General features: G+C 35.4%; 1 protein-coding gene across 9 annotated transcripts in view; it reads right to left on the bottom strand.

Moving 5' to 3' along the window:
- Positions 1-201: 201 nt before the first annotated feature.
- LOC101739482 (uncharacterized) overlaps positions 202-11,331 on the bottom strand; it is a 160,661-nt gene continuing 149,531 nt past the window's right edge. For 6 of the 9 annotated variants that reach the window (XM_062670744.1, XM_012696328.4, XM_021352581.3 and 3 more), the window contains 4 exons: positions 11,009-11,249; positions 10,463-10,930; positions 8,575-8,807; positions 202-6,785 (listed from right to left, as the gene is read on the bottom strand). In XM_062670744.1, coding sequence (XP_062526728.1) covers positions 6,750-6,785; positions 8,575-8,807; positions 10,463-10,930; positions 11,009-11,249 — 978 coding nt within the window. In that variant the 3' untranslated portion in view covers positions 202-6,749. Of the gene's footprint in view, positions 6,786-8,564; positions 8,808-10,462; positions 10,931-11,008; positions 11,250-11,331 lie in introns of all 9 variants that reach the window. The other 3 variants (XM_062670746.1, XM_012696330.4, XM_012696329.4) reach the window with 1 other exon arrangement.

Here is an 11,331-nt window from a genome sequence, read left to right as displayed (position 1 = left end):
TAGGGGATTTTCTGAGATCGCACGGGAACCAATAACCTGTCTATCTCTGATATGAAGCAGTAATGCGTTTCGGTTTGAAGGGTGGGCGGGCAGGTGTCGTAGTCTAAAACGGAAATTATAACTCATATCTTAACGTGATTGGCGGCATTTACATTGTTATTATTTATGTAAACAATAAAAAAAGAAATAAAAAATCAAAAAAATATTAAAACAACCTTTATTTAAAATTAAGTACCACAATCATATTGTACTGCGAAATTTTAATTTAAAATTAATATTAATTAAGCCCTCGAAATGCGTTATTGTTAAACATTTTACAAAAATTTTTGCCGAAATGCGAAACTTTCACGCGCTCCCAAGCCTTTAAACGGCTCTCAATTAGAAACAACTAAACAATAATCAAATTAACAACACAAAGAGAATAAAAATAAATCCCCCAAACCAATAAATTAAGGTACATAACTTACTTAATTACAAAAAAAAAGTTAAATTATTCGATTAGAAGATTATTATTATGCATTAAAAGAATAAATTAATTGGAACTAAACTATAAGATAGACTAGGCGTAGGAGTTAAAAAAAATTCACAGACATGTTTCGAATACCGTTTTTTTTTTTCACGTCAACGAGCCGAAATGGATTATACAGGGTGTAACCAAACCGATCAAGAAGCCGAAACGAGAGACAAAATTCATTCCCAACGCTAAAAATGCTTATCCTTTCACTTAGTACATATTATTATTAGACGAACCCACGTAACAACGTCCGGCTTTCCATTGAGACCGTAACATATACTTATCAGATGATTTTTTTGCAATACAAAAACATTAGCGATATACAAATTTTCGTAACTTTATGGTGTGTTTTTTTTCTGGGAATTACGAACACAGTCTTTTGGGGTTTTGTGACTCTATTTTAATGGGTAATCGTTCCTGAGGGTGAAAGCCAAAAATTAATTTTTAATTTGATGTAAGGCAGTAAGCATTTTGCTAAATGCGGTATAAATCCCAAAATTTTATGCATAAAGACCACTGAATATCTGTTAATAAACACAAAAAAAAACCAACACGACTACTTCTGTTATGTTTGAGACAGATATGTGACCATTATAAATATTAAGATTTATTTAAACAAAAATATTATTAGACCTTTGAAAACAGAGAACACAAGGGAAACCGATTTATGCAAAAAAAACTACACATCAATCTGACTTCATATTGTTTGTAAGAGTTACTTTTGGCTTAATTAATTTTCAATTTTCTAAAATCGCACGAAACAATTTAAGCCAGTGCGTCAGTTTAATTTGTTTGTGACAAATTGTGTGCACCCCAAAACAATATCCGTAACCTCATTGCGTCTAGTACTGCTACAGTTACACCCGACACGTTCGACCCGGTTTTTTACCATATATCTATAACGAACACATTTTTCGGCTAAGAGCATTTTGTACTCCCCAAGCATTCTGCCTAAGTCTTATACTAACAAAAAAAAAAGTAAATTTGTGACGCAGTCATAGTCAGAGAGATTAACGGGCAATTTATTATTGTATTTTATCTACATTTATTCCTGAAAAGAGGTCTTGAAGGACTGCGCATATGACTTATATAAGTCATTTTAGCGCAGCCTAACAAGCGGAAAGTCATCACAGTTGCGGATATAGCTGTCGCCTATCATGAATTAAAATAGGGAAACCAACAGGTACCTGATACGTTCCAACATTCCGGAGAAGCCGTCGTTTCGATACTCAGGTCTCTTCCTCGCAAATGGACCATTTGACAAAGCGTTCAATTAACAACACTCCATTTATACGTCGGCTCCGCGCTGCGTTCGAGAACTAAACACCAAACGAAATCCTCCTCGGAATCGTGTAAAGTCTTTCAAAATGTCACACCCTGTTTCGCATTGAACAGTCTAACTAAATACCTACTAGGAGAAATTCGAAAATCATAAACGCAGCGAGGAAATCGACTTCGTTTTGAGAAACGAAGCCGTGAGAGAGTGACCTGTGTATTTTTTTTCGAATTTTACAATTAACAAATCAGAAAAAAAAAATACAACAAAATCTCAATATTCCCGAATACGATTCCTTTTTGATTTAACTAATGATTAAAATATGCCCATCCATGTTATGGCAATCTTTCTACTTTTGTGTGAAATATTAATAAAATCCCTAGGAGGAATCTTTTCTCCGAAGAGACAGACCACTAACTCTCACGGCCTTTACAAAAACAGTGTCATCTGAATTACAAAATAGATACATCGTTATTATAGACGACAAACATTGAGCATACATTAACGACTCTAACCCTACGCTACTGTTAAGTTTAAAAGTGCACTTTCAGTGCGACGACCATCAGACTTTCATGAGTCTAAAAACGCGTCGAATGCCGCCATCGAAAAATCTTTCCATTTTTAAAATAACGTATCCTTTCCGCAGCCTTTAGCGCGACTGCGTTCGATCGCTTTTCCAGTTGGTCTCTGACACAAGGAATTTTACCTAACACTACCAGTCCGTCTGACGTCACTTGTCAGTCAACAATATCATTTTACCGTCCTAAGTTGCCCGTACAAACGTGCGAGAATGAGCACGCGCCCGATCGTACGCAGTTTCGTCTTAACTACATGACAATGGGACGTAATTTGGTAGAGAGGACTTGATCCTTCACTAAACCAACACAGTATTCAATTCGATTATGATTTTACTGTGGCCTAATAAGCAAGATTCCCGCTGTGTCTCTTCGTGTTTAGTAACTTAGTAAATAACGTGATTCCTTAGGCATGTACCACGCTTCGACGGTAAATACATTTCAGAGCACAACATTTATTTTATTTCACAAACGACTTCTATGATCGAAATTTTAGCGTGCATGCGGCGATTAAGGTAACGGTTTTTGAGAATTAGATGCGACCATCCTCATCTCTGTCGGTAAGCATTCTTTTATTCCAGTTTAAAGACCAGCAAGCTGTAATTACATTACAATTGGGACTTCGACCTACGCAAAATTAGTTAAGTTTTGTCTTGCACAAACAATTTAATATATTTGAAACGTAATTTTGAACTATTGGGTCTTTTCTGCCGAACTAGATCCGTTACGTGGCTACATACGTGAGTTTCGTGTTATAGCAGTCTGTATCGAGCCAAATGCTTCTTGCATTCAAGCGACTCAAGCATCATCCGAGTTTTTAAATTGTTAACAGATCGTCAATCAAGGGCACTTGTGAACACATTTAAATTCACTTCAACTACTACGCATGACTGTTAAACAAGTCGCGAGCGATTTGCAATCAAAATTAAGATTTAATATGATAATCGTCTCTATTGACATCTTGCTTCATAATCGCGATCGATGCTATGTATTCGAATGACGTATTTACAAACCTTGCTGATTAGCCTATAATTTTTTTTAATATGTATAGGTCGATCAAATAACGTTACTATAGGGCAAATTAAATTATTCAAGGCCGAACTGATTTTAAGCCATTAAGAATTCCATTGACAACCTAACATGAATCGCGGCCATTGTGAACTGAGTTGGTCGCATTTGAAACAAATATGACTGCGTATAAAATCTATCTGCATTTTGATTATCACATAGAAAACTTAAAGTGCACTTTTGTTATTCAATTAAAAATTACATCGTTTTTATTTGAAGGGCTCGATTTGTAACAGAGTTATTGTTAGTGTTAACGAATGGTGGGATCCAAGTGGCCAGCACTGTACAAACGGGAGTTACCTTATTATAATTTACAAAAAAAAAAAAAAAAACACTTAATTGCCAAGGAACGACACGATCACGTGTTTAGAGAAACGGCTAAAAATTTTACACCTTATGAGATCTTAAATATACTTCGATTACAATATATTATCAACTAAGATTCGATATAATAATATATTACACATGAACGTAGCAAAAAATAATATCGTTAATTACATCTAATGTTTTTTTTTTTTAAATAAAATAGCAAAAGACCCGGCAACAAATGTCTTTATGTAGATCTAATGTAGACAACAAACCCTGGCTAGATCCATTTGTGCAGACATAAGGTTTTCTTGAGAATCTGTTGCCGAAAAGCGTTATCTTAACCTAATATTTATAAGTTGGCAATGACAGTTGCTAAAGTGTCTAGTTATTCAATAACGCGAAGGCAAGTGATGTCTATCTAGTAATCAAATATTAATCTTTATTAATAATTAATTGCAGTTTTAATGTTTTTTTTTTTTTTTATTCTCGACAATTGTATATTACAATCATTATAACATTAAAGTTAATTCTTTAAAATCTTTTAATTTAATAATATTTTTTTATATATTTGTTTTTGATTTTAACAGTAAATTTCATGTTAAATACAGTAAGTGGAAATTTTATGTGAAAATATCTCGTTATTCCAAGTAAATATAAATATAATATAAACAATGGCGTCCATATATTTTTCAACGTATGGATTAACTTCATATTACCGTCATATGTTCACATAACCCATCGCAAGCGAAGGAACGCTGATTTACGTAATTATATTTTGAATTCTTTTGTTTTTTTTTATCAATTTCCAAAAGAAGACATCACTTACCTGACGTTCAAATGAATTTCATACACATTATTATTTATTGCCTTTTTAGGCAGACGTACATACGGCCCGATGGTGATTGGTTACCGTCGACCATGGACATCAGCAATGCCTGGGGCACAAGTCGTTGTCGACTGCTATGTACTCTCCGTGAATCTCATTTGAAATTTTTATAGAAAGGAATTGCGGATGAACGCAATGGTTCTAAGTAGTACAGATGAGCTCTGCTCCGGTGGCGGGCGGTGCGATGGTAAAAAAGAGATTTTCAACAACTCCTCAAGTTACTTCCAATGAACATACGTTCTAAGGGAACATAATGAGCCGCTATTCCTCCGGAGAGTCTGACGTCCCAATCGTTTAGTGAGAACGAGAATGTCGACAATCCAAACCTCTTTTTTGGTATGGAGTCAAAGAAGTAGTAGCTATTTAGGAACCCCGACCCAGAGACGACAGCAGAACGCAATACCTAATCTATACTTTGTAAAAAATATAATAAAAAAAACCCACAATTTTTTTTATTTGCTTATTTACTAGTGTTATTCTACTGGTGGTGGGACCTCTTGTGAGTCCGCGCGGGTAGGTGCCACCACCCTGCCTATTTCTGCCGTGAAGCAGTAATGCGTTTTGGTTTGATGTTGAATAATACTTGGAGACTCCGCCCCAGAGAGTTCTCCAATTCGGACACATAATGTTGACGGCCGATTTCCAGTGGTGTGACTTCTCCCACGTCCAAAGCAGAATTCGAGACGAAAATTTGGGTCAGGAGGTCAGATTCCTTTTTCGTACTACGCATAGATGAAATAAATTTAAAACATTACATGTATGCACTTCTAATCAAATTAAAACAAATCCAAATAAAATGAGACTCTTATCCCTTTAAAAAAAAACCACTTAGTGATAAATTCATTTTTAAAAATCATTAATATTTGGTTTTGAAAATGTGTACCTTGAAAATAATAAGAACTAATAAAGAATAAAAGTTTGAGAAGTTATGGCAATATTATTATATAAAAAAAAAAAAAAATTGTACTAAGGCGTTTACAATAAGATAATTACATTTGTATCAATAGTATGTACAATTGTCATTTATCTAAATTCCAATGTTGTCAGGTTTTAAAGTGAATAAATTTGAGAAGCAACAAATTATTTATTCGATTTTTTTTTAATAACTAATACACTGGTGGTGAGGACGTCTTGTGAGTCCGCACGGGTGGGTACCACGACCCTGCATATTTCTGCCGTGAAGCAGTAATGCGTTTCGGTTTGAAAGATGGGGTAACTGATGTTACTGTATAACTGAGACTTAGAACTCTTTTTTCGAGCTCGGCGGCGGCATTTTCGTTTTTGACGTCTATTGGCTCCGGTGACCACTTAAAACCTAGTGGGCCGTAAGCCAGCCAACTAATCAATAAAAATGTTTATATGGGTCTAATAGGTTTATATAAATATCATGTTTATTTTTATACTAATCCTATAAGATATGTACAAATATAGATACATATATTTACAATGTACAATTATTTTAGATACTTATCCATTTTATTAAGTGAAGTAACTAGGGAGCTCAATTTTCACGGTTGGGAGAACTGAGTCACCTTTTCTTTTTTTCGGCTTTTCAGTAAACCAAGCCAAATATATATTATAACCATCCAAATATATATTATAACCACCCAAATATATATTATTATTTGTAAATATCATTTTAAGTATATTATTTACATTATAATAAATAGAATTACTTCAAAATAGTTTCGTATATATTTTGCGCAGACGCTATATATACACATACATACTATATACTCACTGCATTTGCAACGACCTTAACCATAAACAACTCGTGGCTAATTTTGTATAATATGAACGAGTTAACGAATTGAATTAATACGAAAAATTTAATACGTACTTTAAAGCCTGACACACACTGAACGATCGTTTCATATCAATACGGTATATTAATATATTAAACACCAACTATTTATATCAGCGAAGTCCGTAAAACTAGAAAACCACAACAACAACAACAAAAAAACCCGGAGACAACACATACGATTAATAACTGCCATCTCACTAAACTAAAATGTTTTTTTTTTTTTTTTTCTTGAACACTTAATCTCAGGGAAACATCATCCAAAGTTTTCGGGGGGGCTCGTGCTTCAGACACCCTGCTCCTTCGAACCCTCACATTTACTTTGAGGGTCCCACTTCATCGAGAGGATATACCTAAATAAAATCAATTAGTTAGCGTGTAAACGGCAATGGTGAATTGTTACTTGCGTATTCAAAATGAGACTGTTTAACAACGAGACGTGGCATGAAACCGAACAACAAAACACGTTAAAGAAAGTCATTTTCTGATCAGTAAAATTATCGAAAACTATTTCATTCAAAACATACGAATCACTTAACGTCTTGTTGTTAACAGTCCGAGAGCAAAACTTGAGCGACATTGATGACAATAATTAAATTAAAAAAAATAGAGGGTATTTCAAATCATATAAACAAAACTATTAGTATTAAGCAATGAAGTAGGAAACCTATGGAAATGAAACGTCAACCAAAATTTCGTGCCACTGTGACGTCATCTGGCCACAAAACATGGCGGCTTTAGTGCTGTACAAAAGATTTCAATGTTATCAGGTTTTATCGATAAACGTTCTTGGCTCATTTTATTTTAAATATTGTTGAGTATTATTTATTTGTAGAATTTATACTTTAATGGGAAGTAAGTAGGTATATTGTTATGTGCAAATATGATATGATTTAGATGGGTGAAATCTAAGACAAGTTCGTCCTTCGAATTTGCCAAGTAAACGATATGATGATTTTTAAAAGTTGCTACACTGATTTTATAAAGTTGTCGTTTGTCGCAAAACATAAAGATATGGCGTAGTTCAAAGCCATCAGCCCATTTCTAGCATGCTAAATGTTATCGTATTTTGAGTACGTGTTTTTCTTAGACTATTACAATCTATTTTAATTGTTTTGCTGACTCTAAAGTCCGTAACATACTACCGCAGCGCACCCCAAGGAAGGTGCGCCGCACCATTTGAATCACTTTCGCTTGAGTGATTCAAATTTTAAACTTATCAAGGGACCGCGTGAAAAAAAAACACCTACAGAACATTTATTCATTAATTACAAACGTCATTCCTTGTGACTTCCTCTCTAAAATCACTTAATTATTAAATATTTAACAAATTTACAATAGTGTTTTACTCACTGCGGAATAAAACTATTTTATTTAAATAGTTCAGAAGAGATTTTGTCGGTAGCCTTTTTCCCGAAATATCTAAACAGAATGTCTAAATATGTTTTGATGACATATTTTAAAGTGGTATTTATGATTAGTGTCATGATCAATAGATTCCGACCGAAAAATGGATTTTTCGGATGAGGGCTCCATAATGAATTTAAATACATATAGATAATAGTTTTAGGACATCGACTTTCTTGAGATCCTATAAAATACGTTTTAATTATTATTTTTGTATGTTTTAAGCATGATAAATTATGAAATTTTTTATAATCAATCATATTAAATCGATATCAAAGTCAATAAATAATGTACAACCCAAAACAGACGGCCGAACTGACGTGACAATGACATTTGGCGCGCTAAACATGGCGGATTTTCGGCCTCATTAGACGGAGACGGAGACATTTACGTATATTCATGTTTCATTTTATGTACGCACTGAAATACTGTTATATTGTTTTCCTGCGAGTTAAAGTGCTGAGTAAGAACGAGATAGATATATGTTTATGTGTGTACCTTCAAAATGGGTGCTATTTATATAAGCAATTGTACGTATAGAACAATATGTCGTGTCCCTACTATATAGGTCTATGGTATTAAGTACTACTAATAAATAATTCAAATTACAAAATGTTCTACATGTTGTTGGTTACTGAAAAAAAATTTCAAATTCTAAAAGAGGAAAAGGTTTTGTGCGAAAAAAATAAAATAATAATAAAAAAAGCTTTGCAGCCATCAAGCACCTGTCATCACCTCAACGGGTAAGGAACTACGTCGTGGCATGGCGCGGGCCAGCCACTGTTGGCAGGTACCGACCGGGCTGGCGCGGCGCCGCGAGCCAGCGTCGCGGGCACGAGACGGACCGCCTCTCAGTTCTGTGGGGCAGATCGGCGCCGGGGCGGAGCCTCGCCGTTGGGACTGCGTTTCCCTCGACGGCAGCATGTCGTCGTCAGACCTGATCGCTTCCTTCTGCTTGCCTTTCGTGACTAAAACATAACAATCTATACTAATATATAAATCTACAGTGGTTTTTACGGATGTTCCGTTATAACTACTGAACCATGCATCTGATTGACTTGAAACTTGGTATCCGTGGAGAAAATAAATGTACTTAATGGATAGGCTAATATTTATATGAGTGTTGGACCCCCTAATAATAATGACAATAAATAATAATCTTAATTTGAAATGCCCAGCGAAGCGGGCGTGTACAACTAGTCTTATATATAAAATTCTCGTGGTAGAGGAGGAAGAGGTCTACCAAAGAAGACATGGATGGAGTATGTGAATGACGATATGAGAGAGAGAGAGGAGTGAGGGTTGAGATAACGGCTGATAGAAGAGCATGGAAGAGAAAAATTAGCTGTACCAACCCCACCTTGTGGGGTAAGGTTGAGAAAAAGAAGATATAAAATTCTCGGGTCACAATATTAGTTACCATAATCCTCTGAAACGGTCTGACGGATTTTTATGAAATTTTATATGCATGTTCAGTAGTTCTGAGAATCGGCTACTATCTAGTTTTCATACCCCTAAGTGATAAGGGTTGTCCAACCCCAAACATTTATTTTTTTATTTTTTGGACATTTTTTTTGTTATAATGAGGCATTATGTAGTTGAATGAGGTTTGTTATTTTTATATTCCCTCATCGTTCACAGCGCTACATGCCTCTTTCACTCATTTACCACATCCTTACACACTTACAATAAGTTAGGTTTTTTTTCTACACTAGAAATTCCCTAGAAATCTTATATATGGCAAAACAACGTTTGCCGGCTTCGGTTGTATTGTTGATCGAAGGTTGCCGGGTCGTAAAACTCGAGAACGGCTGGACCGATTTGGTTAATTTTGGTCTTGAATTATTTGTGGAAGTCCAGAGAAGGTTTAAAAGGTGGATAAATATGAAAATGCTCGGAATTAAATAAAAATAACAATTTTGTTTTTTCTTTGATGTGTCCCCCGTCGGACGGATTCCTTTTGTTTGTTATAAGTTTATTTTATACAAAAGTTCAGGTCTTTTATTTCTCGACTGAGGCACTACGAAATCCGCCGGGTCAACTAGTAACAATATTAAATCTATATTTTAATAATATATACCTATAAACTGATTATTCATCTAGGTTAGGTAGGTAGGTAAAGTAAAATTTTTTGTACCTTTTCTTACGAAAATTGCGCGGATGGCGGAGTATGAAAAAGGGAGTGCAGAATCTAATTTATTTTTTAAATTATTCATAAAATTAAATAAAATTAATTAAAAAAATATTTAACATACACTATCATGTATTTGGCCCACACACGCACACATGGATTATACTCTTTTGTTTATTTTTAGGCTGTAATCAAATTGTGAATATATTCATATTGTTTGTCTTTAATTGTCTTTAATATTAATTATTTATGTATAGTGTAGCCTTGGCGAAATTTGTTATTATAAATGTCTATGGTAGTCTCTCTAACAATAGACCCTTAATATTGTTCTATAATTTAAATTAATTATAGCCGAATTTCGACTACCGGGACATCAGTAGTTATATTAAATAAATGCTCATACAGGTTTTGCTTGATATATGCATGGGAGGAATCGTTGTCGAAAGTATATAAAGACCGGCCGGTTTTTCGATAAATAAACTTCTTTCCTACCTTTCAGGGAGCACTTTAGGAATACCGGTGTGGTTGGTGTGGCATCCTGGTCTGACAGCTCTGATCTTTGCGTTACAGAACTGCCGTCAGCGGGGAGGGCACGAGCTATCGCTTGGCGATCATCTTCTGTTAAACCTCTACCGGATTCTTCAGTGACTGTCACTGGAGACTTTTGCATTTGTTCTAGAACGGTCGCTGCATCAGATCCAGCGGGATCAGCGGAAGCGCGTCGCGGGTACACTGTCAAATGTATTTTGTAGCTAGTGTCCGAAAGCGGCTTCAGCGTTTCGACTCTTCGCTCCATTTCGTTTATAGTGAGCCTCGTCTCTCTCCCCACCTCTTCTGTCATCAATAGTTCCCACTGCACTTCGTTGTAATTGAGATTCGCTCGCATTTCACTCGACAGCTTGCTGTCCAAGAATCGGTTCCACTCCGTTATAAGGGGAGTGACGATAAATTTAAAGAAGCCTTAAAAAAAACAAAACGAAATGTATTCAATAAACATTGTTGAGTTTACGAAAATTTTAAACGTAACACAATCATTACCGGTTTGTATTTTGGGGATCGACGTTGAGTCTCTGTCGCATAGTTGTGTGACAGGTAGATCGAGCATCTTCTCGTAGTCTCCCTGACGGAAGAATTCCTCACAAACCTTGACGCTCCATTTCTGGCTGACCGACCACGGCCGACACGGGTTAGAAATGTCGGCGCACTTCAAGGCGATCTGAAGCACCAGGATTCGGTGCTCCTGGATTCTCATATCCAGCGTATTTGTGTCTAATAATTTCTGTCAACAAAGAAAAATAGTCATTGACTCACACAAAATTTATTACTGGTGGTAGGAACTCTTGTGAGTCCGAACGAGTAGG

The sequence above is a fragment of the Bombyx mori genome, chromosome 1, assembly GCF_030269925.1.
Source record: "Bombyx mori chromosome 1, ASM3026992v2".
In the NCBI taxonomy this organism is placed as follows: domain Eukaryota; kingdom Metazoa; phylum Arthropoda; class Insecta; order Lepidoptera; family Bombycidae; genus Bombyx; species Bombyx mori.
Note: the sequence above shows the minus strand (reverse complement) of the source record. Positions and strands in the feature narration are given on the sequence as shown.